The 27,313-nt window shown below is 34.7% G+C and overlaps 1 protein-coding gene across 53 annotated transcripts in view; it reads left to right on the top strand.

Moving 5' to 3' along the window:
• mical3b (microtubule associated monooxygenase, calponin and LIM domain containing 3b) overlaps positions 1–25,778 on the top strand; it is a 44,066-nt gene extending 18,288 nt beyond the window's left edge. For 4 of the 53 annotated variants that reach the window (XM_087247295.2, XM_087247334.2, XM_087247296.2 and 1 more), the window contains exons 13-32: positions 2,277–2,473; positions 2,575–2,681; positions 2,764–2,835; positions 3,366–3,533; positions 6,178–6,361; positions 7,797–7,891; positions 9,222–9,496; positions 10,711–10,913; positions 11,190–11,267; positions 12,633–13,865; positions 14,650–14,738; positions 15,362–15,439; positions 16,392–16,442; positions 16,528–16,767; positions 18,308–18,401; positions 21,080–21,145; positions 21,263–21,355; positions 23,008–23,107; positions 24,607–24,680; positions 24,926–25,778. In XM_087247295.2, coding sequence (XP_087103421.2) covers positions 2,277–2,473; positions 2,575–2,681; positions 2,764–2,835; positions 3,366–3,533; positions 6,178–6,361; positions 7,797–7,891; positions 9,222–9,496; positions 10,711–10,913; positions 11,190–11,267; positions 12,633–13,865; positions 14,650–14,738; positions 15,362–15,439; positions 16,392–16,442; positions 16,528–16,767; positions 18,308–18,401; positions 21,080–21,145; positions 21,263–21,355; positions 23,008–23,107; positions 24,607–24,680; positions 24,926–25,110 — 3,682 coding nt within the window. In that variant the 3' untranslated portion in view covers positions 25,111–25,778. 53 annotated transcript variants of the gene reach the window in all.
• The last annotated feature ends 1,535 nt before the right edge of the window (positions 25,779–27,313 follow it).

The following is a 27,313-nucleotide window of genomic DNA, read 5'->3' as shown; positions in this document are numbered from 1 at the left end:
GTTGGTCTTCTATTTTGATACTATATAAATATTCAGAAGTAAGAAAAATATGTGCAAACCACGTGCAAATGATGTGTTGATTATTATTTTCAATATGGCATGTATGTGTTTGTTCATTGACACTATATACATAAATAATAAATAAATAAAATTGATCGGTTGATGAATAGTTCATGAATAAATACCATTTTACCTTCAATATTGGTGTTTATTGACATTTCAGCTTATTACCAATCACTTACTAATTATTCAGCTTATCCACGGGAGAATTAACCACCAATTACTCTGGCACATGTTTTATGCAGCTGATGCTCTTTCAGCACTGGGAAATTATTTCTCTTTATTGACTTTTTTATTTATTCCACTTTATGTATTTATTAAAATTTATTAAATGTCTTTTTACTATTTCATTACTCGATTTTATAAATCTCATAACTATTTGTAGTTTGTTAAAATGTAAATGTTGATATTTGTAGATATTTTGTATTGGAAAACAAGATGAATGCACTAAATAACAACATAAATAAAATAAATAAAACATATTAAAGCAGTACTGTAAAGACAAGTTTTGGTAAAACACGTAGGTGCAGTGCAAATAGTGGTGTTTTTTAATATAAAACCCATGTTAATAAAGACTTTAATTTTGTCACCTACTTTTTAAATGCCTTGGATTTAAGATTTTGTTGTTTATTTTTATGAATTCTAATCCAAAAAGAGACACATTAATTGCCCCTAAATCACTTTTTGTTCGACTTTGGATAAACAGTATTTATTTTAATGATGTTTATTAAAATAAATTATTAATAAACTATTAAATTATTAATAAATTATAATATGATATACATATCATTATGTAGAATTGCAAAAGTACAGTGAACATCAGGATATTTTTGTATTAACAATTAGCAAAAAGACAAGAAGAAAAATAAAATACAATTTACAACACCCATCCACGCATGGTATTCTTGTCTTCGGGTGTAATTTTGTCAAAACATTTGTCTTATTGATGTTAAATAAAGGTAGTTACAATAGTTAAAGGTCCCATGAAATGAAATTAAAGTTTTTTAGATTTTAGTATCCGTATTGTTACTTTTTAAGATATCGATTAGCTAGTATGCTCTAAAACAGTGACAAAATCTGCATTAAGAAGATATAAAACCGATACTAACATGTAACGCTTACAGTTTGTCACTTCCGCCTAAATAGACCAACGGTTTTATTGACATCACCTCATAACAGGCCCGGATTGGCTAATCGGAAGGATCGGGAGAATTCCCGGTGGGCCGGTCCGTTTTTTGGCCGCGAGGGCCGGTCCCTAGCTCCAGAATCTGTCGCTCTCAGCAGTCACACTTTTTAAAAATAATTTTTTTATTTACTTGACCACAGCCTTCTTATTCAATATTTTACCGCAGCTCTGCTCTTTTTTATCTATTTTATCGTAGCCTCGTAAGCAAGATACAGCCTGCAGGTTAATGATGATATAACTAGGTAAGTCTCCATCCAATGTACAGCTGTTGTGGGGCAGTGGTTAGCACATTAGGTTATGACGTCGCCAACCCGGGTTCGGACCTCGTCTGAGCATAATTCTTTTTCATTTTTATTGTTAAGACATATAATACTGTAAGGGTTGTTGAACATTTGAAGTTCTAAAACACCTTTTTTTTCCAAAAAAAAAAAAAAAAAAGACGTGATAGTGTAATTAGAAACTGAATTAGAAATGACCTTATTTTAATATAGTCAGTGGTGAACTGAGGTGGGCCGGTCTAAGGCTTGAAACTCCAGGGCTGAAAAAAAGTCCCACTCCGGCCCTGGCTCATACTTCAGTTTCTCATCAAATCTTGACCAATCAAATACTCTCTTGTATCTGACATGCCCCGCCCCCTTCAAGACAATTCACATTCGTTGCACTTGAGCTTAACCACCTATCGGCAGAGCGGTGATAAAACAGCTACTCTGTCCCACCCTCTCTTCATATTTTGGTTGAGATTATGTCAAACATTAAACAAAAATGCATATTTCAAAGCACTTTACAGGACCTTTAATGAAAAAATTAAATAAAAACAATAATGTTAAAAAAATGATGCAAAAACAAAAACAAGTGTTTAGCACATTGTACTCACTGTTGTCTAAATGTACTGTTATAATAATGCAGCACTTTAACGGGCTTTTAAATAGTACTTTCAGCATCTAAAAGAGGTTTAGGCTCTAAAAATGTGAGCTGATTGTTTTACTGCTTTGAGGTTTTTCCGAATGTGTGACTCTTTGTTTTCTCGCAGTGATTTTGCATCTCTGGAGGAGAGCGAGGCAGAGTTCAGTGGTCAGCTGGGTTTGGACGTGGCGGAGCAGGAATTTGGTATTTGTCCTATAATGACCGGCAAGGAGATGAGTGTGCTGGAAGAGAGCGACTCTCTCTGTATGGTCATGTACCTCAGTCAGCTTCATGAGCTCCTCAAAGACACATCGCCACCTAGTGGTCAGGATAAACATTATCTTTTATTAGATGTCATATTGTTGATCGTTTACGTTTTCATGTACGTTTTTGTTTTTGTTTTATTATTATTATTATTCTCACAGGAAGTCAGAGCTCAGAAGAGAGAGCGGTTTTGTTCTCCAGCAGCAGATCACCAATCTCACTGCTCAGCAAACTGGGACAGAGTTTGTCCCGCAAACGCAATCCTAAGGTACAATCACAATTACACGAATGCTTTCTTATATGGATAATGTGCTTATTTTTAGCGTGGCTGTTTTTTTAATGTCTGTCAGGATAAGAAAGAGAAGGAAGCAGACAGTGTTGGAAAGAGGAGGAGAACAAGTCAGGCCGGCCAATCGGAAGAGGCGAGTTGTTTTTGACATCGAAAAATGATGATTGAAGATTAATCTATTTCCAAATATAATCATAACAACTAAATAGAAATGACTATATTTTACTATACATATATACAGAAGGGAGGGCTGATAAATGCATAGATTTAACAGTCTAGCTCAAGTGTGACTAAACTCAGTCCTGGAGGGCCAGTGTACTGCTTAGCTCCAACTTCCTTCAACAGACCTGCCAGGAAGTTTCTAGTATACATAGAAAGAGCTTGATTAGTTGGTTCAATTGTGTCTAATTGGGGTTGAACAAAACTCTGCAGGACACCTGTCCTCCAGGACCGAGTTTGGACTCCCCTGGTCTAGCTATTTGGCTTAATAATAAAACAAGGTGAAAAAGTATGTGATTTTTTGTTTTTGTTTTGTGAAAGCATGCATTGTGTATATTGACCTTTATACTGTAGTTATATCATATTGTGTTTGTTAATCCAATATCTATAAAAACCCATTTCCCCCACTTTCTGTTTATCATCTGCAATATTTTCTTGTTATAGGAGGATGCTCTTCATGACGGCAATGAAAATAAGTCTCCAGCAGAAACTCCCGGCTCAGAACCGAAGGCCTCTGAGGGTCACAGCAAGGTTCGGTCCATGGCGTCGCTCCTTCTGGCTAAATTTGAGGAGAACTCGCCATCGCCTTCAACCACTGCAATACGCAGACAGGTGTGTGAGTATCTGCTTCATGCTTGTGGCCTTTTCCATGTGTATGTAAGTTGAGTTAAATCATGTTCTGACCTGCCTTTATAGACATCTGATACATGGAATTGAATGCAAATTGATTTGATATGTATAAAATGTGTTATATAAGCAACATGTATTTTAAAATATTGACTGCAGATGACAGATTTTCCAATCATCGAAATTTCAAATATGTACGTATGTTCAAAATACATAATATTTTTTAATATGTGGCCATATATGAACACATATATAACATTATAGCTAATATATATTAACATATTTGTTATTCCAATGGTTCCAAATCTGTCATTTTTGCAGTAGATGCAATATATGATAAATTTTAGATATGCCAAATCCATGTATGAACTAGTATGTCAAATATGTTATTTGCATATATTGCTATTTTTATATAAAGTGGTGCAACGGGGTCAACAAGTACACATGAATGTGGAGAAGGAAAATGGACCAATTAGATTATGCTAGTGTGATGTGACAATAATAGACTGAGTATAAGAGCATTTAGGGACCTTGTAGCCATTATTTAACTTGATTTGTCATGTTCTGCTTCTGATAGTCACTGAAAAAATCCCCATGAATCATAGGGTGAAGTATTTTATTGTGCTTATAACAAGTTGTCACAACACCTCTGTCAGCCATTAGATTTTGTGCTGTGTTTCTAACATAAAGTGAATTAGCACACCTTGCAAAATCTGCTGACTCAACGCGTCATCCCTGTGGAAACTTAGCCTATAAGCTTTAGCAGTGGCGCTAACCGTCTGAACTATAGTTGGCAAAGCCCCTTTAAGATACATTAGGCAGAGTTTAAAGGGCATTTCATTAGATTAAAAGCCGTTCAGAGGATTGACACTAATTACTGCAGCATTAGAAGACATTTCGTTCTTATAGTAGCTTAGTTTTACTTTACACTTGATGGCTAAATACAGTGTAAAGTAAGAGATATGATGTTGTGTTTACAGTACAAGCAAAAGTTCAAAGTTCACTCTCCGCCAATAAGAAGTATTAGAAGTAATAAAATACCTTGTTTATATTGCAGTCGTGTCAATTTCTATGATACAAATATCTGATCTGTTTTTGTTTTCAGCTTTTTTTTTGGTTTTCCCAGTATGAAGGGTTATGAAGGAGCTCTATGTATAAAGTTGCTTAGGGCCCAACAGCCTATCAATGGAACAGCCAATTGCTAATAGTAACCAGAGGGATTGGGACATGTGATTTGATGGTCTTAACTGAAAATCTCTGGAGAGAATGATTTATTGTCCCCATTATCTTTGGTGATGTCTGACTTTGCCTTTGACTGACAGATTTTATCTAGATTTTTACAACGACAGATTGCAGGTTTGATCTAAATTTGTACAGTGGCCACCAAAAGGTTGCTGATGTGTTGCTTAATTGATTTGCCATGATGCTGTAGGGTGTTGATATATGGTTCATAATCATTTCTAGGGAGTTGATATTGGAATTTTTCAGTTGTTGCCAAAATATATATAACTATATTGCATGTTTTAAAATGTTGTTACACTGGTGCAAGAATCTTAGTGTTTTCCAGCATGTTGAAATTTGGTTGCTAGGGTGTTTTGGGTGATTGCTAGGGGTTTTATTGTAAAGCAATAGTCATGCTTTTAGCAAGGGCAGTTTACACTGAGAATACTAATATATGAAATGCAAATATTGTAGTTATTGTTATATTTATCGTTACAATAATAATTATTGATGCCTTTATTCTCCATTGCTCTATGTACAAACATTGTACTCTCATTCGATTCGAAAAAAGTTTTTTGTTCACTTGTCTTTGTGATGGTTTTCATCTCAGAAGTGTTTTCCATCCCTGCTTGATCAGCATCCTCCCACATCTTTTGATTTGTAGAACTACATTCACATGTATACCGGCGGAGTGAGCTCATTGGCTCTGCAGATAGCCAATCAGATTCAAAGTCAGCAGGCTCAGGCTCCCAAGCTCCTTCACAGGAGGGAGTCGGTAAGACTTCACCTGTAGTGCCGCCAACAAACTTTCTCTACTAACATTGTGACTGTTCTTATGTCCCCTTTATTCATTTTCCAGTGTGCACTAGGCCTCTAATGCTGACCTTTTGATTTTGTAGTATATGTGCTAATTACTAGTACTAGAGTGTGTGAGTTCCTCTATGTAATTCAATTTCTCTAATAAGGCTTAACGCTTTGCAGCTGTCATTCCTTGAAAGTGCTGCAATCATATGAAATTTATTGTGTCTGTGGCATATGATGAAATCTGAGCTTTGGTTTGAAGCATTTCATATTTAATTTTACATATTATTAATATAATATAATATAATATAATATAATATAATATAATATAATATAATATAATATAATATAATATAATATAATATTTTATGTATTTATTTGATAAAAATATATAAAATATCAACATACAAAATATGATTAGTTCAAATTATAATTTATAGTTTATATTTTATATAACATACATAAATACATTAGCCAAAATTAAAGTAAATAAATAAATATATATGTATTTCGTAAATATTAATGCACTTTGTCACCCCGTAACAACTCATCTCGTTTTCTGTCCATGCTAAGCATCTTTATTTCATCTTTGACTTCTCCTTTGTAGGGTTCTCAGAAGGATCTTCCAGTAAATGTCGGCAGTAGTGATGTGTGTTATTTCTGTGGCCGTCGCGTTTATGTCATGGAGAGGCTGAGCGCAGAGGGAAAGTTCTTCCACAGGAGCTGCTTCCAGTGCGACCACTGCAGCTCCACGATACGCCTCTCCAACTACACTTATGACCAGCTACATGGTACTTGACTCTAATAAGCTTCAGACAGAATCTGCTGACATTTTTTTGCTATTTATGCACATAATTTTGTAGAAAAAAACAAAATGTGTGTACTTATGCATGATTTTCTGAGTATATTAACTAATAACTATCAACTAAAAATAAAATAAAAACAATAACTTTAAACTTTTATTTAAGATTTACAATGCAAATAAAATTAGGTACATTTGTTTGGTAAACAAAGCAAGTCTCTCATAGAATATATCTATCGTTAGACAAAAAACAGGCCTGTCACAATAATTAATATATCGACTTATCGAACAACACATGGACATGATCTCACACATTTTTTATGATGCAATATATATCGCCTATACACAAAAAACAATTCTAGAAACATTTTAGCTGATTGTGTCAATATCTCTACATCTATTGGAGGTGTCAGTGTCAGTATGGTTAAAAACACTACTGTATTTACTATAAATTACTATAGTATATCTTCATGTGGGTGTCTGACAACTAAAAATAGATCTAGCAGCAAATATTGCAGCTTCTATTACTTTCTGCCTTGCACTTTTTTAATATATAATGTTTAATTATTAAATTCAATTACATATATTGTCATTCGGGTGTTATATAATGTACTTGCATTGCGATGCCATTATATAATATTATATAATGACATAAAAGGGTTTTAAAATGACGATAATATTGTTTATCGCAATATATTTTGGTGAAATATATGGTACAACAAAAAATAGATATTGTGACAGGCCTATAAAATATATATTTTTAAACTGTATTGTAAATAAATCATATAAGTTTGCTATAAATTTGCATTTGAGTCAATAATATTACTGAAATTAATTTAAAAAAAAAACGTAACTAACATATATTTACACACATTTCCTTAAGTAAATAAATAAACTCAATGATGGGCTAAACATCTGCAGATTTCAGCACACGCAGATTCCATGTGGCCTTAGTAATAACTAATAAAGTCATTAGTCAGTGATTCTAAGATTTTATGCTCATATTAAATATAATAGGTTTTCAGCTTTTATGGATGCTGTCACAAGATGTACGTGAAAATGCCCTGTTGTTCTGTGTTGCTGTGGGCAACTTTTTTAAACTAGACAAACTGCTCTTTTGTTAGCCCAGTCATAAGGTCTGAGTGTGTGTTGGGACAGGGCTTATATTGTTGTTCTATAATGACAGTAGGGCACACACACACACAAAACTGAAGGCCCTCAGCAAACTGATACTTAAACATATTTTTGATAAAAATAGCAATCAGAACTCTCCTCAGTTGTAACTGATAGGGTCATAGAGATCACATGATTCAAACACTTCAAATTTAAAAAAAGAGGCGGCATTCGGACCGGCACCAGTATAAATGAGGCATTTACTCACTGAATCAGATACTTCTTGTTTACCCCTGTTTTGACTTGTACAGGCAAGTTTTACTGTAAGCATCACTTCAGCTTCAGACTGGCAAGTGTGGCTCAGAGAAAGAGACCGGCCCCACCGGTGGCCCCTCGGCCTGCTCAGGTAAACTCAGACATCATCAGATCACAACTATACTTTATTTAGAGATCTGTGTGTCTGTGCTTAGATTTTAGACTTAAGTTTTTTGGGAAAAGCAATGCATGTGCATGATTAAAATATGAATTATTAACTGAATGCATGGTAGAGTTATGAAGCAGTTCTGTAAAAATACTTGTTTTGTTTTTTTTTTGGTTTTATATAATAATTTTAAAAGCTATACATTATAATATTGTTTTAATTGTTACTTAATAAATAAAATAAATAAATAGATAGATACAGATAATAAATACCTCAGTAATTTATGCATACATAGAGCATTAGAATATTTTTGTACTTTTTATTTATTTACAAGTATTAAATAAATGTATGTTTTATTGGACACAAGGATTATCAGAATAATGACTGTATGTCTGAGAAATTTAGAAATACTGTAAAATCAAGAATAGCGATTTGTGTAGCCTTTACTGTCATTAATGCTATATTTTTTATGTTATAAAAAAGTTTATTTTTTTATTATGTAATTACATTTTTTTGGACTTTTTCATGCTTTGAATATAGAGATATTCCAGTTAGATTAACAATGAGTGTTACATCTAGTTATAGTTTTTTTTTTAATATTTACACATATGCGTTTATTTTTTGTATATATTGAATTTAAATATTTTTGCACTTTATGTAAAATGTTATATATTTATAGCATTTATAACATAAAGTATATATATTTGCATGTTATAATATTGTAAATATAGGAAATATTATTTTCATAGACCCCATGCATTATCAGTATAAAGATTATTATGTCTAAATCTTTTATAAATATTGCAACAAATTATTATTTGTTTGTTATTTTGATTTATGTAATAGTTTACATTATTTACTTCTCTAATTTACTGCTTTCAGTGGTATTTACTCAAATATTATAATATATAATAATTTATTTTATTTAACTATTACATTTTTTCAGTGTTGCAGCTGCAAGGGCATTCACTGTGTAAAACATATACTGGAATAGTTGGGTGTTTATTTCATTGTGGCAACCCCTGATAAAAAAGGCAACCCCTGATATAAAAGGGACTAAGCCGAAGGAAAATAAATAAACTATTACATGTTTAACATGTCTTAATATTATTTTTAATCTTATATATTACATAGTTTTTTACTATGATTAATATGCTTTATATACTATAATTATCTTTACTATGGTATTTAAAATTAGTGTATAAATCCTGCTTGCCCATCTGTTTCTGCCTCTTTAATTAAAAAAAAAAAATAATAATACATTGTTACATTTATAGATCAAAGCATTAAGTATAATCCACAAACTTCTCTTCAGGCTTCCCTGGCTGCATCCTCGGCCTCTACCTCTTTGTCCTCTTTGGGCTCAGTGGGCACAGCCACACCAGACAGCTGGTCCTCCAGCACCCACACAGACATGGCATCCAGCTTGGCCAAGAGACTGTGCGGCACACCAGAACGCATTGAGCTTGAGAATTACAAACCCTCCCCACAGAAACAAGACAGCCCCCTGCAGGAGGTACCAGAGGAAACCCTCGCACAGCACAATCTCAGCGCTAGCCTGCAGGAGAAGAATGCTGAAGAGCAGTCCAGGTATCCAAACATGCTCTTATTATGCTCCTAATACTCTAAACATGCTTATATTATGGTCTTAATAGTCCAAACATGTTCTTATGATGCTCTTATTGTGCTCTTTATAGTCCAAACATCCTCTTATTTTTCTTTTTATAGTCCAAACATGCTCTTATTATGGTCTTAATAGTCCAAACATGTTTCTTTTACGCTTTTAATAGTCCAAGCATGCTCATATTATGCTTCTAATAGTCCAAACATGCTTTTATTATGCTCTTAAAAGTCCAAACATGCTCCATTTCTGCTCCTAATTGTCCAAACATGCACTTATCATTCTTCTAATAGTCCAAATATGCACTTATTATTCTTCTAATAATCCAAACATTCTCTTATTATGCTTTTAATAGTCCAAACATGCACTTATTATGATCCTAATAATCCAAACAAGGTCTTATTATGCTCTTTATAGTTCAAACATGCACTTATTCTTCTTCTAATAGTCCAAACAAGCTCTTATTATGCTTCTAATAGTAGAAACATGCTCTTATTATGCTCTTTATAGTCCGAACAGGCTCTTATTATTCTTCTAATTGTCCAAACATACTCTCATTATGCTCCTTATTGTACCAAACATGCCCCGATTATGCACCTAATAATCCAAACATGCTTTATTATCCGCCTGATAGTCCAACTATGCTTTTATTATGCTCTTTATAGTGCACACAAGCTCTTATTATGCTTCTTATAGTCCAAATATGCTCTTATTGTATTCCTAATATTCTAAATATGTCATTATCATGCTCCTAATAGTCCAAACATGCTCTTATTATGATCCTAAAAGTCCAAAAATGTACTTACAATGCTCCTTATACTCAAAACATGCTTAAATCATGCTCCAAACAGTCCAAACATGCTCTTATTATGCTTTTAATGGTCCAAACATGCTCTTTTTAGGCTCCTAAAAGTCCAATCATGCCTTTATTATTCTCCTAATAGTCCAAACTTTCTCTTATTATGCTCCTAATAGTCCAAACCTGCTCTTATTATGCTCCTAATAGTCCAAACATGCACTTATTATACGCATAATAGTCCAAACATGCTTTTATTATGCTCCAAAAAGTCCAAAAATGCTTGTATTAGGCTCCTAAAAGTCCAAGCGTTTTTATTATTATGCCCCTAATGGTCACTGGGATATCTTGAATTGGGAAGACTGTTGCTTTTGTTTTGGTATTCAGTAGCTCTGAGTCAGATCTAGAGGAGGAGGAGCTTGTCTGGAAGAAGGGGGAGGAGCTACATGCCAGGACCAATGGAGAGAGGAAGCTTGACCTAGAGGAGGAGCTGAAGGAAGAAGAGGGAGGGGAGAAGCTGGAAAAACAAGAGGGGGAGGAAGAAGGAGAAGTTTCAGAAGAAGAGCAAGACGAGGGAGATTCTAGTGATGGTGAGAATTCAAATCTCTAAAAATGGCTCCCATGAAATGGGCAAAGTTTAATGTTGTCTGGTATTTATTATATAGCTTGTTTATTTCAGAGAAATCATCTTAGGATGAGGTATTGTTCAATTTAATGTCTTTCTGTATTTGTTGTGTTTTATTCCCACAATGTTTTTGCCTGTGAGGTGAATGTTGCCATGCTTGTTCAATGTTGTGTATCCACCACTGTATTACATGCATTTTGAGGTGTTGATAAGTTAATGTGTACTCTATGTATGTGTATAGAGGGTGAGTACTGCCCTTGGGAGAGGGAACGACTCTCAGGGGTGTGGCTTGAGGAAGAGGAGGCGGGGTTTGTTAAAGGTAGCACCGCCTCCAGTAACCATTGACGGCCTTCTTTAGCCTTTTGTTGCGTTATTTTTATTTCGTTTACAGGTTATTTCATTTGCAGGCTGTGCATGATTTATGGTGTGTTTTATAATCTGTGTGTATTGTGCAATTGCATACTTTTATTTTCATGTTTTTGTGCTGTGCTGGATTTTAATGGAAATCGTTTGCTGTTTATTTTAAGTTGGCTGTTTGAAATATTTTGCAGATTAGTCACTAACTAAACACATGTGCTATCCAGGCATAATGTGATTCGATTTCATCTTTTCAGCTAATCTGCACACATTGAAAGCAATAAAACTGTGCAATGCAATCACTTCCAATATATACTCATTTGCAGGAGTATGTAAAGTGTGATTTGAAGCTAATAAGATTTCACTGTAGTGCAAAACAACTGAAATAGAAGTAAATGTCCAAAAAAAATGTTCTGTCACTATAAAACACTGAATTTGGATTACTATATGTATATTAATAACTAAAACTAAATATTCGTCTTGTTAGAACTTTATTATAATTATTATTGCCTTAATTCCTATTATGTGTGCATCTTCTCTTCACATAGTTTCAAATCACCTGCTTTAAATGTTATTCAAATCACCCGCATTCGAATGTAAACTAGATTGAATGGGCGTTATCAGTGGTTATCAGTTGATAGAAATGGGTCAGTAGGGGCCTTCTGCGCCTACCTATGCTTAGAAGGCTGTTATTATCCATTCACATAGTTAATCAGCTATACTCATAGAGAAGAATCCAGATACATATATGTTTTTACAATACTGTGGAGGTTGAGTTTAGAGTTAGGGTAGGTGTAGATGGTAATAAAATATAATAAATGAGGAAATTTAATAGATAATATAAATAATTCTCGCTAACTTCCGGCTGCACTCGTATGTGATCTATTGCTGTTTAAACATGTGGATGAATGATGACAGCCTTCTGCACCTTAAAATAGGCGCAGAAGGCCCCTACTGGTCCATATCTATCAGCTGATAGCCTCTGATAACGCCCATTCAATCGAGTGATAATTCAACTCGGTTGTTCAGATAGTGAATCTGTCAAAACTCTAAATAAAAAAAACTTGCATAATAAATAAATCCAAAATCCAAAAATATAATGCATAAAGATAACTACTGAATATGCTTCTTGCTGTTTTATCTGTTTTCAGGCTTCTTTATACCACTGCTTATTTAAGAACATTAAAAAGGCTGCACTGCTACCCTCCCTAAACTATATTGTTAAGAAGATTCTAGATTAACTACTCTTAAAATTGCTTTTTTATTTCTATAATTCGATCGAATTCTCATTTTATTCTCTGTATCCTTTTATACTTTAATTAACTAGAATCTTATGAAGGATGCAGCGACGACCCTGATATAGACGTCAGCTCACTCAGTGAGTCCAAGCTATGTGACCAACGGGAACAGGAGGAGTCTGTTCCTTTCCACCAATCCCCTGCCTCTACAGAATCTCCAGTCTCAATGAAACCTTCAGAATCAGACCTCACACCTGATCCGTCAACAACCCCCGAGAGCTCGCCTGCCAAGAGGTCAGAGGTGGTGGAGGAGTTCTGGATGAAGAGTGCAGAGATCCGAAAGAGTTTAGGCCTGACTCCGCTTTCTAGAGAATTGCAGCCAAAACATATAGCAGCTTCAACCCAGACATCTAATGTTAAAGAAAGCTTTTACACCTCAGTCACATATAACACCGCTGCTTTGGATTCTCCAAACCAAAGTGCTAGAATCTGTGACTCCAGCACACAAACTCATTCTGTGACAGATCTTCAAGAAACCTCCCCTCTTGGACCTACAGATGGCGATGCTGGCGTCGATTTAGGACGTTGTTCTGTTGTTCACAGACTCAGCATCACTGTAGAAGGTTGTGTGATGGCAGATAACCAGGGTTTGGATTCTACCTCGTTTGCTACTGAAAGTGTTTTAAACCCAGACGCAGGTCTTCCCACCCCTCCTTATAGTCCGTCTCACTCCCCTCTTGTTGGTAAACAGTGTCGTGCCCTTCACCATTCTGAGCCAATTCTAGACAGAGAGGTTATGGCTTTCTCATCTACCTGCACTGCTTCTGTACCACAGCGGAGCAGTTTTAAATCAGACCTCGAGCAAGCTCAAAGTCTTCCACCAGATGAAATCGAGATCCTGTGCGGAGACGAGGCGGAAAAACTCCCGGAAAGATCTTGCAGGATGGAGAGCGGAGAGGTGGATAACCGTAGAGCGGAGCACAGCAGGACGCTTCCTGACCGGGTGGTCGCACCGCTGCTGGCAGGGGGACCAGAGGTCAGGCTTCGCAGGTCTGAGATGAAGTTGTGGGGTCCAGACGCAGATGGTGATGTGAAGGAGAAAAAGCGCAGCTCGTTGTTTTCACCCCGTAAAAGCAGGAAGAATGGAAATGCAGCAGCTGAGAGCGGGCGAGAGACAGGGAAGCACAAGTCCCTCTGGAAGACTGTTTTTTCAGTGTATAAGAAGGATAAAAAGAGGAAGGAGGTGGCAGTGGTGGCGGAAACACTTCCTGCTGCTAATAATGGGAGCAAACGGAAAGTGTCGGGAATTAACAGAACCACAGGTGAGATGAGTCCTGTTTACACCTGGTATTAAGATGCCAATATTTGTCAATGAGTTAGATAATTTAGATGGCACTAAATATAAGTGTCAATGCACAAAAGTATGCACATCAGTCTCATTATGCTAGTAAAAAAAAAGCAATAACACTAAAGCTTTACATTTATTTAATTCATTAAAACGTTATCATGTAGATGTTTCGAGCACACCAACTCTTCATCAGGCTTTGTTGTTGCTACTTTTTTGCAACCTAACTTCGGTGTTCGAACATTTGCTTTTTTTGTACTAAATATAAATTAAATAGTAAATTACATACTAATTTTATTGCTTTATGATTCGCAAAATCAAGCTGAAAATATATCACCTAAATTGAATTGATGTGTGCAACCATTTAAATGGTCATTTTGCTTCCATTACTGCTAGAACGTTACACATTTAAATTAACATTAGCTATTACAATTAAGAGGTTCTCTTATAGCATTTGACATTTCAAGCACATCAACTCTCACTCAGGCTTGGTATTGCTTAACTTTTTTGTAATTTAACTTCGATGTTCGACTTAACATTTGCTTTTTTAAACTAAATATAGGTATAAATTGGGGTTAAAATGTGTGGGTACAATGTGTTCACTCAAGTGGTCATAAAAGACAGATTTGAATGTATGTTAATACCAGGTGGAAAGGGTAATGTGGCCTGGTTGATCACTGAAAATGCATGTTAATAAAAGACTATATGAAAAAACCTTTACCACATAAATATGGTTTTATGGCTGTTTCCCAACATTACAGACCTGTGTTTCCGGAAGAATCCAAGTTTCTCTGAAGATACGGATATGTCCTGTCATGCTCTTCTTGAAAGATGTCCTCTCCGAGCTCAGGTAAAACACTCCCTCTACTTGCATTGTCACTTTATTCCCTCTTTTTTATGACCATTTCACCCGAAATTTCTGCTGCAGGTCCATTAAGGCTTCTATGCAGCCAGTCATTTTTGCAGTTTACTTCTATTAAATTATTTCACCCAAAAATGAATATTACCTCATCATTCTCTCTCCCTCATGTGGTTTTAAACCTTTTATGAGTCTCTTACATTAGTTAAACACAAAAAAATGCTGGTTTCTGGGCCCCATATACTTCCATAAAAAGTAAATAGTTTGAAAGTCAGTGGGTCCCAGAAACTAGCATCAATCTTTGTTTATGTTCAACAGAAGAAAGACACTCATATAGGCTTTAAATTATGTTTTTAAATTCATAGTCTAATAAATTGTTTTCACTAAAGACCCTTTTAATTCCTTTCTTTGCCATTCTTCTATTCATATGGTCCTTGTCAGTCTTGTAATAATTTTCAATCTTACTGTACGTAACAGTAAAACTCTCTGTCTGGCATTCATCCCCTACTCCCTAGAGCTGAATAGCTAGACTGATGGAATCATTTAACGCATTGTGATTTTTATTATCTATCATTAAAGGCAATTAAATGTCTTATTTCTGGCTGTGCTCTCAGCTGAGGGAGGAACTATCTGACATCAAGTCAGACCTTCTGAAAGAAACAATATATGAGGAGGTACATGAAGGGGAAGAGGTATTCAATATATTACTGAGATTTAGATTGTAATGGATCTGTGATTGGTAGAACATATAGGTGTGCTTTGTGTTCTGTAGTTTATGGATGTAAGTAGCAAAATAAATTCTGAAATGTAGTATGCCAAATGATAATGTAATATGAATTTCGGATGGCTGTATTTCAGTTAGCATTTTTCAAGACATCTGCACATTTTGGTGCAAAGTGTAATTAAATTGAATTGAATTGATATGTGCAATGTGCAACTATTTAAGTGAAGAATATTTATAAACTAATTTCAAGATTATGATTGACCATGGCTGGTCCTGCATTATCCATCACATGATATACCAATCAGATCAATCCAAACACACTTAAATAACTGGATTTCCATACCTCATCACACAGTCATCTTCGTCTTGAAGAATCACCCCGACTTCTTCCCGTCTTAGCTAAATACGGGGGAGTTCTCGAGACCTACCTGAGCTCAGACTCCCCTCTCTTCTGATGAAACTGGAGGGAGCCACAGGCTGGAGTATCTTCTAAGCTCAGGGCTCTCTCCTTATACAGCATGCCAAACACACTTCATTTATCAATCATCTGCTGTGAACTTTTGATCATTTTGCTACCATTTCAGTTCATATGATACACAAATCAATTTAATTTAGTTATTACATTTTCAATTTTGCAACTGATAAAGAGTTAAAATTTGTGTGTCATTTACATATTAAAACTAGTTGGAAATGCCAAATGTAAATTATATAATTTAAATTTAATTTTGCACCAAACTTTGCTCATTTAATGCACTTAATGCACATTTAAATAAATAAATACATTCCCATCTAACCTATTGCATTGCTGTTTTGCATACTGCATTTCAAATTAATTATGCTACTTATATACTTAGCAGATAACTCTATCAAGATCATAATGCAGATTACATTACTTCAGTATCTGCCTTCTCTTTCCCGAGTCGCTTTACGTGCCTCACGCGCTGGCCTTCAAGAGGGCGTATGCTGTTAAGGTAGCATCTTTTTATTTTACGTGTATTGAGCCCCCTTAATCCCATTGGTAGAGTCAGCAACACTCAGCATCTTGTTCCTCAATAGGAGCACAATGTTTTGCCAGAGCTGCCAACCAAAGCGTCCACCCCAGTGTCGTCATGTCCGTCAGAGCTGGTAGGTGTTTTGGTGGTGTTCCCGGACCCCTCCAGCATAAGTTTGTCTACCACGCTGTTTCAGAGAGCAGGAACAGAGGAGGAACTCAATGCCAGGCTGACACGTCGAGTGCAGAGAGCAGCGCGCAGACAGGCCAAGCAGGAGGAGCTGCGGAGGCTGCATAGAGCTCAGGTGTGTGTGTGTGTGTTTTAAAGTGTGATGTACTGGTTATAGCCTGTAGTGATCAACTGTAAAATCAGGAACTTGAGGAAATTCAGTTGTGGATATTCATTTTTAATACAAATAAATGCTGGAGCCAGTTGAAGTAATACTGTCTTTAACCCTTTGCTTGAGTTAATCAGTTAACAGCAGTAATGGAGACAGTAGTTCCTTTGATTAAGGAATCTGTCTTTAGTTCTCCTGAAAAACAAAGGTGTAAAATGGCAGCAATTGACAGAACAGTTTTTTGACCTAATCAGTATGCCTTTAATCAACATTATCTCAGGCACAGACATGGATCATAGATTACAAAATATTCTCATGAAGTGGACACAAAGATAAGCATATCTAATCTATTACATCTACATTCAAATAAAACTCTATAGACCATTTCAATGTGGTCATGTCAATGGCCCATGAACATTTCCTGCTTGTTCTCAAACTATTTCATAACTGTAAGAAGAGGCAATTTAATCATAACCTAATGTTAAAACAGCTATCATAACATTATTTATCAACATGTGGCTCTTTTTGGATTCTCAGAAGCTAAATAAATTACCCAAATGAATAAAACCTTGCTTAATAATTTGTGTTTGTGTGTGTGTGTGTAGTAAGTTCAACACTAAATGTTTGGTTTTGATAATCCAGATAATAAACTTATAAATATATAATTAATATACAAATTTTAATTTAAAATGTATATAATGTATTTAAGCAGTCTTTGATTGATTACCATGGTGCAATTCCCAGACTGGTGCCCCAAATTGGAGTCATTTTTTGATACTCATACTCACCTTAAATGAGGAGTGATCAAACTCTAATATTACTAATATTATAATACTAATATTAAAGTTAATATTCAAGACAACCCAAAGCAATCATCATTACAAGCCTAAATATGGAAAGAATTAAATGTAAAAAAGTTTCTTTCACTTTCGTCAGTTGGTGAAGTTTGCTCCTCACCAATGTCGCCACTGGCTTGCTTGGTTTGGGACTTGTGGAGCTGCGCATTGATGGATTTTCTCTTCAGTGTTTGGATTTTCGGCAGTGAAAATTAAACCGCACTGAACTGAAATAAACTGAACTCTGAAAACTGCACTGACAGAGTTTCAATTTACTAGTACTTCTATGTTAAGCTGCTTTGACACAATCTACTTTGTAAAAGCACTATAGAAATGAACATGAATTGAATTGAATGAATTGAATTGAAGTATTTGCTCTTTTTTATTTGAACAAACATCGGAATCAGAAATTACTTCAGTTGTTGTTTTAAAACAATACAAAAATGTCTCGGTTAATAATGTTTCAGTTTTTAAATCTCCTAAAAAACATTCCTATATTATCACATACGCCTTTGACTTTAAATTTATCTGAACGTTGTAATACCAGGATATAAGTGGTATATCATGGCTTAGTCAAAATACACTGGTATTTGAATTTTGGTTCATATCATCGAGCCCCACTGGTTTGTATAATAAAAGTATGTGTATTTGTTTTGTGCATGCAATCTCAGATAATCCAGCGTCAGTTGGAGCAGGTGGAAGTGAAGCAGAGGCAGCTGGAGGAGAAAGGTGTGGCTGTGGAGAAAGCACTCAGAGGAGAAGCAGGTAAAGTACATACAGTATCAATCACCTGTTACAAAAGATCATCCTGAGGGATTTTAAGGGGTAGTTCATCCAAATAAAATGTAGTTACTATTTCCTCATCCTCAAGTGTTTCCAAACCTTTAGGAGTTTCTGTATTTTGTTGATTGATAAAGACAACGTTTTTTATAGAAGGCTGAAAACCAATATCCATAGACATCCATAGTAGGAAAAACAAATGCTGTGGAAGTCAATGGTTACCAGTTTCAGCTTTTTTAAAAATATCTTATTAAAAGAAAGAAAGTAAAACAGGTTTGGAACAAGTAAAGGGTGAGTATATGATGGAGAACTTTTACTTTTGGGTGAACTATCCCTTTAATTTTATATTTACATTCATATATACCAGAATATATACCATATTCTGTATGCTATTGTAATGCACTAATGTTAATAATGAGATTTCATGTAAAGTGGTAACAGTATAATTGTATATAGTATGTAAAATAAGTTTATTATAAGTTTAATAGGTCTAAAATTGCTTGCTGGTCTCCCATCCTGAACAAGCTAGTATTTACCTATAGATTCCCAAAATCACTCAAACCAGCCGAAAGTAAAGCAAACCAGTTAATTTTTTTATATATAGTATTTACAGTTGAAGTCAGAATTATTATCCCCCTGTTTATTTTTTCCCCAATTTCTGTTTAAGAGAGAGAAGATTTTTTTTCAACACATTTCTAAACATAATAGTTTTAATAACTCATCTCTAATATCTGATTTAATTTATCTTTGCCATGATGACAGTAAATATTATTTGACTAGATATTTTTCAGGACACTTCTATACAGCTTAAAGTGTCATTTAAAGGCTTAACTAGGTAAATTAGGTTAACTAGGCAGGTTAGGGTAATTAAGCAAGTTATTGTATAACGATGGTTTGTCTATCTATCTATCTATCTATCTATCTATCTATCTATCTATCTATCTATCTATCTATCTATCTATCTATCTATCTATCTATCTATCTATCTATATATATAACATACTTTTTTTAAAGGTTTTTTATATGTAAGTATGTAAATGCTTCCACTGTCCCACCCCCTAATTACTTTGAGTTAAAATCCTATTATATGTATTTATTTCATATTTTCAGGCTTTTTGTGATGCATGACTACTTATGTTATGTACTGTGAATTATCATCATCCCTCCCTGTTCACAGCCATCATATGTTTGTCTGCATACATCTTTTCTTGCTGCATTCATTATACGATCATATTTACATAAAAAAATGCAAAAGCAGTGCAGCTCATATTTTTGATGGTCACAATCCTCATGACATGTCCTTCCTCATGATGTAGACTTCTGGGAAGACTCTAGTACCTCTGTCCTCTTGGATGTACATCTGTGTGGTATGTACGATGTGTTTAACTTAGCACTGATACTAATGTCACTAACAAACAGGTTTTCCATCATACAGGCCCTTAAAATGTATTGTCTTTATGCTAACATGGTGGTGTAAATACATGCTTTGGGAGTTTTTTGTGTCGTCTGCTTGCTTTTAGCTGTGTGTGTGTGCCTTTGTTAGCATTATATATGTGATCTAGTGCAGTGTTTCTCAACCACATTCCTGGAGCACCACCAACTCTACACATTTGCCAAGTCTCCTTAACCAAACACATCTGAATCAGATTATCCAGCTATTAGTGGAGACTGAAAGACATGGGTGTAACAGAAAGGAGACATGCAGTGTTGGTGGTCCTCCAGGAACGTGTTTGAGAAAGTGGATGATGTAGTGAGTGACATTAAGTACAGTAAACCCAATAAGTTAAGAGAACTTAAAGTATTTGAGGAAATTGGTTGCCTTGAACCATTTAAGTTTAAAGTTTCTGTGAAATCAAAATGTATAAATTGTAATTTGCTAGCGCAGTTTGACAGCTTCAGCAACAATATTCCTAACCACACCCCTCTTACTGTTAGTTTGCTATAAAGGAATGATAAGAAAGCCCTGCCCCCTACTTAATATTAAAATTTAGTTGTACGTACATGAACAAACTGAAATAAAAGTCTTAACAACTTCAGGTTCACTCAGACTTTAAAGACAAATATTTCACAGTATACATTTGAGCAGAAACACAACAAAAAATGACTCTTAATTTTAATATTTACTCTCTTATTAGCTGTAACTTATTACATTTAAGTTCCTCTTAATTTAATAAGTTTAAAAAACTTTGCTCTAGTGAGTACAATAAACTTATGAAAATTAATATCTGAGTTAAAAATATACTCATGTCATTAAATCAATATAAATTTGACTGCTAGGTTTTAGAGTCAGAACTGCAAATAATTTTCAATTTTAGCACATGCATATATGCCTATGCAGCCCTGGAGATGAGAGAGTCTGTATTGCATACCACTGGAAAAAGCCTAATGGTCATGTGAAGCAGCCCAAAGCCAATCACATTAATGCCTCTGCCCACCAAAGCAACAGTATTGGCCGTTAAGCTTTTTTGACTAAAAGTTGTATGGTTTATCGAACTTCTTTTATTAGTGGCCTTTTTCTGACACAGCACACAGTCTGGACATGAACATCCAACTCCACACATTTCATCTTTTCACCTCGCCTCCCTCCATTATTCCCGTTCTCCTATTCTTACCTCCCTGAATCCCTCCTCTCCTCTTTTGTGTCCTCCGTCTCTCTGTCTCAGTTGAGCCTTTTGACGGTTCTCCCCGTAGAAGGCCTGTATATCTCTGTCCTTGCTGTTCCTCTGAAGGTAAAATCGGCCCTGCTTCCTTTCTCACTCCTCTAGTGCAGATTTTAGCAATACTTTACAATCCTTTTTACCTTTTCTTCCTCTCTGCTCATTCGTCCTGCCTCCTGATGTGTGCAGCCAAAGCTAAAGGAACCGAACATGATCATTCGGTTTATGTCTGTACAGTCTTTTTCCTGTACGTAGTGCAGGAGCCTCCACTTCACCAACTGAGTATGTTATTTCAATCCTGTAATCCTAAATTTCATTCTGTAACTTCTTGTGGTGGAGTTGCATGGGCATGGCATGGCATTGATCTGCATGTCTAAAATGTCATGGTGTTATTACAGTTAATAAAAAGATTTTTGAATGATTGCCTAGTCTGCCTGTATTCGTTCCCTGTTTGTTTTTGTCTGTGTGCATGTCTTGATAGATTGATTAAATTACTGCTGTTGGACAGTTAGGGGTCAGTAAGATTTTTTAAAAGAACCTAAAACTTTTGTTTAACTTGTATGCATTAAATTCATAGTCACTGAATGTATTTATAATGTTTACATTTTAAAATTGAGATTTTATAAAGAAAATGAACATTTTGTACAACTATTTTGAACTGTTTTGATAAAAAATGAAACACTTGATATTACATGAAACTCCAGAGAAAATGTGGATAGCGCGGTGATGCAATGACATTAATCGAATTATGTGCTATAACATGTAAAACAGGATCATGAAAGGAACATTCAAAAAGTAACTCATGTAAGCACCTTAATCATATTATTGTCTTATTCAGATTAAGGCAAATAATTTGATTACTGATGTCAGGCCCACATGGAAACTGTGGTGCAGAAATCTGCAGATTTCCACAGATTTTTAGCCCATCATTGAGTCTATGTACTTGTGTAAATGCGTGTAAATTTATATTTATCCAGTTTTAAAATTAATTTTATTGTGATTTAATAATTACTAATATTATTGTGATATAATAATAGTAATATAAAAATGTGCATATTGGTTATTTGCAAAACAGTTTGTAAAGTAATATTTTATTGTAACATTGTCTTTTAGTGGATATATTATTATAAGAGACTTCTTTTGTTTACCAATTAAGCGGGTCTAATTGGATTTGCATTGTACACATTAAATAAAATTAAAAATGTATTATTTGTTTGCTTAATATATTCATTTTTTAGTTATGATACTCCTAAAATCATTCCGCATAAATCCACAGATTTTTTACAAAATTCTTTGCAGAATGTCTGCAGATTCTGTCTGGCTCTACTGATGTCCATGTAAACGTAGTCATTGAAAACTGTAGTAATAATGCTGAGAATTCAGCTACACAAGATTTTTTTAAATAATATTAAACTAGATTTAAAAAGTTCTGTTTTCACTGGACTTTTGATCAAATAAATACAGCCTTGGTAATGTTTCTTGGTAAGTCTTACAGACCCTAAACTTTCGAACAGAGGTATAGTTAAAAGCAGAGTCCAAAGTTAGCTTTTTAAATAGTTTTATTTAAATAAAAATGTATGTATAAGAAATGTTTTGAATAATAGAAAATATGTAAAATAAAATATTTAATTTTTGGGTCAAGCAAATGAACCATAATAAAGTAGATTTATAAAAAATATATTAAATGAATTAAATAGTGCGATATTCATTAAATCTGCATGTCTTTCATTTATATTTCAGACTATTATTTTCAGAATTTAATGTTGACATGCTGAAGGATGAAATCAATCAAGGATAAAATCGAATTCCTTGTTTACTTGCGTTTTAGCACTGTATAAGTGTTCATTTGGACTCTGCTTTATCGACGTACTCATGCATGTGCTCTGTATGTTATCGTGGCTGTTGTCCCATTCCCCTCTTCTCTTTTTTTAAAGGAATGGGAAAGAAAGACGATCCAAGCTTAATGCATCAGTGGTTCAAACTGGTGCAGGAGAAGAATGCTCTCGTGCGTTATGAATCTGAGCTCATGATATTGTGAGTATTCGTGGAATGTTTTGACTTGTCCATTAAGGTTCAGTTTTTGTCACATGGAATTAATTTCTAGTGACATTTTTAAGACTGTAGCAATATAGTCACCAAGTTTTTGAAATTAATTTCTTACATGAGTTTGTTGTTTATAAGGACAGAAATAGAAAGTATGCAGAATTCAGTCAGTAAGGATGAGCACTTAAAACTCAGCAGTTTTTCAGCAGTGACTAATCTAAATGCATCTGACTGTTTACTGCATTCATGAGCTCAACAGGAATGTTTTAGACTGGTTATTTTAAAGTTCAGCACTGAAAAGAAAGCAAATGTGATGCAAACATGTGCAGATTTAAAATGTAATGCAAATTCATTTTAACATTTCCCTCACATGTACTGTAACAATGTGATTTAAGTGGCAGCATTTTAAACCACATACAATTTTTGTTAATTTTGGTGGCATGTCTGAACCTACAAACTCTTTAAATAAGAGGTATTCAACCCTGTCTCTGGCGATCTACCTCCCTGCAGAGTTTAGCTCCAACCCTGATCAAAAACACCTGAACCTATTAATCAGGAGCTGAAGCAGAGCTGATAATTACAGGCAAGTGTGTTTGATCAGGGTTGCAACTGAACTCTGCAGGGAGGTAGATCTTCAGGAACAGGGCTGCTGACCCCTGCTTTATATGATAACTTCACTGACATTGATTACAATATATTTTTAAAAGTCTTGTAATAATCCTTAGTAACACTCCAGGTTTTTTTGTCCAGTGAGCATTTTATCAAGTGACCTAATACAGGTTTATTACATAGTCTTTCAATTGAGCAGATTGATCTAGCTGGTGTCAAACTCAAAGCCCTGCAGAGTTTAGTTCCAGCTTGCCTCAACAAACTGCTGTGCTATGTCCCAATTTGTATACTATCAGTCCTAAATAGGCTTTGGAAATAGAATTAGTGTGTCCCAAATCGTAGTATGTTGAAAAGAGTATGCCAAATGCTCCTGTATGGTCTACTTTTTCTAGTAGAAATTCGAAGTCTAGAACCATCCATACTCTAATTGCCTACAATACATTGTGCATTGGATGTGAATTCGATTAGATCGGCAAACACGGGTAAAAAGTATGAACAAAGTACAAAAATGGCAGATGTGCGAAACCAAGCGACAAATAGAGAGGCTTCGGTAAAATTGTTTGAATGACTATTTATTAATACATACAGCCAACTGGAAAGTATTTACCGCTTTCTGTGTTATATTTCGTCTGCAACAGCAATGTGAACTTCTAAAAGGTTTTCTTCCAAGAAAAAGTACATACTCTCATAGGATGAAGTAGAAGTATGTGAATTGGGCTGCAGCTTTTGTTTCAAAGGACTCAATTAGTATGATAAGGTGTGTTTTAGTAGGGTTTGAACTAAACAATGCAGAGCTGCGTCCCTCCTGGAACTGAGTTTGACCCCTAACAGAGTGTTATATGAGTGTTCTGTTTGTTTGATTGCTCTGTGCTTGTCTACAGCGCTCGTGAACTGGAGCTGGAGGACAGACAGAGTCGCCTGCAGCAGGAGCTGAGAGAGCGCATGGCGGTGGACGGTTAGCACACACAGACATTATAAATAATTGAACTTCTGCATAATGGCTCTTCAATTAATAAGAATATCACCACAGTCACACGCCAGCTCTCTCTTTCTCTCTCTCTCTCTCTCTCTCTCTCTCTCTCTCTCTCTCTATCTGTCCCTATATATAAATATAAATATATAAAACACATACACATATAAGACTAATACAAATATTAAAAATATAATGAAAGAGAAAAATGTAATCAATCTTTCTCTTAGATCATCTAAAAGGAGAAGAGGAGCTGGCGGAGGAGAGGCGTATATTGAGCGAGATGCTGGATGTGGTGGAGCAGAGGGATGCACTGGTGGCCCTCCTGGAGGAGCAGAGAGTTCGAGAAAAAGAGGAGGACAGTGACCTGGAGACTGTGATGCTGTCTAAGGGCTTCAGTCTGCATTGGGACTGACTCAAACATGCACGAACCACATCACACCGCTTTAAGGGCTAATAAGCAGCTGCTGTTTACATTGGTCTAAACTACAAAATGACCCATAACTTGCATTGTGGGGCATTTTGTGTACATAAATACTTAAGAGTTAAAATGATAAATACCAGGGTCTAAGCCAGGGGTTGACAGGTTGTTGATTTGATTAGGTTGAATGGGTTGTCTTGCTGCCAAATAATGCTCTGCTATATGCTTCTATGCAAAGGAACATCTCTTTATTTGCTCTTTTTGTTGTCTTATTTCAGATGGTCGGATATGCATTAAGGTACACGTCATTTCATAATGTTCTGACTTGACAGAAATGAATATGATGATATGCAGTATATAACCACGTAGTCAATGTACAGTGCAGACTGACGCATGCAAACTTACAGTAGGTACGCAAAAATGAGGTTGGAGCTGATTTACAACTGTTTCTGTTGTTTAACCCGCATAAGCTGAATTCACACACTAATGACAATTCTCAGTTTAAAAAACGCATTTATTTATTGTCTGAAGTGTCTTTTTTTAAGCTAACTTGATTTGTTCAGGATATTCTGTAATATTCTGACCATTTGTTTGACATTTTGTTGTTATACTTCATCATGTAACACTTTATTGCTAATAAACTACTTTTCATTTGAAAAGAAGAGACTTGTACCTAGTGAACATTTTATTAATAGTTTTAAACAGTTTGTCTTTTGACAAAAACTGCATTTAGAACCATGTTTTTGTTCACAAATATCAATACAAATGATACAATTGTAAATAAACTGTATAACGTAAGAAGTTGACCTTAGAAAAATTGAGGAAACCTTAAAATTTCTAAGATGTGTATTAGTTTTAATTGAGCAAAACTTTTTTAATGAAGTAAACTTCACTACCGTTGACCTCAAAATAATTAGTTATATGATATTTATTATTATATAAATATTTTATTTATTTATTATTATTATTATTATATAAATATTTTATAATATCATTTATTATATAGTCGTATAAATATTACTACAATTATAATATATTAATATATATTATGTCGTCACTGTGGGTCGGGTCAAATGGTATTTCTGCATGTTCTCCCTGTGTAGCCATATGTTTCCTCCAGGTGCTCCGGTTTCCCCAACAGTCCAAAGACATGTGGTACAGGTGAATTGAATAAATTAAATTGGCTTTAGTGTATGTGTGTGAATGCAAGAAAGTATGTGCGTTTTTCCAGTGTTGTGTTGCGGCTGGAACGGCATCAGCTGCCTAAAGCATGCTGGATAAATTGGCGGTTCATTCCACTGTGGCGACCCCTGTTTAATAAAGGGACTAAGCCAAAATGAAAAAAAATGAATATTACTATGTTTTTAAATTTTGATCATCAAAGAATTGAAAAAGCTCCCAGACTTATTATGCCTAAGTTTGAATTCTTCCTCCTGTTTCCTCAGTTCCCTCATCACCCTTCTCTATCATTAGCATGCTTTTGACACATGTAAATACATATTATTGTAAGTCAAGATTACTTGAATTTATTAAGTTTAACAACTTAATGTGCTAAAAAGTTCCAATCGCTTGTTTAAATATTGTAAGGTGTACAAACATTTCATATAAAGTTAACTGCATGGTGCACCTAATTTTATTAGTGGGAACATCTATTGCTTTTTGCAGTGTAGAAAATTTTGTTTTGATTTACTGAGGCTAACCTGATTTTTCCTAAAATCTATCTTTCAGAAAACATTTTTTGAGAGAAATGTGATGAACAGAGTAAAGGGTTTGTTGCGACAAACCCTTATTTTAAAATATATCATTTTTTATTATTATTATTGCACTTAAACACAAATACAATAAGGCAAAACTCAAATAAACACTTTCATCTAAATTTACAAAAAAGAGCACACATAATAAAGAAAATCAATTGATAAAATAAATACATTATAAAACATTTAACAAACACAGACATGAAATACAAATAAACTACACTACATGGTCTTCTGTTAATTTAAATTTGTTCAATAAACTGAAGTCTTCTTCCTATTTTTGATTTGAACTTATTTTAGCATTTACAGTATAAACAAAATTCCTTTTTCAAAAGCCAAAACATTTTAAATATGTATTTAAAAAAAAGATTATTAATATTTTACTAAGGCCTATGTTAGCGGGCGCCCCCTGTTGGAACACGACGGCAGTGTTTTCCCGGTGG

This window comes from Danio rerio, chromosome 4 (assembly GCF_052040795.2).
Source record: "Danio rerio strain M-AB ecotype USA chromosome 4, GRCz13ab, whole genome shotgun sequence".
NCBI classification, from domain to species: domain Eukaryota; kingdom Metazoa; phylum Chordata; class Actinopteri; order Cypriniformes; family Danionidae; genus Danio; species Danio rerio.
This window is presented reverse-complemented; position numbering and strand designations above follow the sequence as displayed.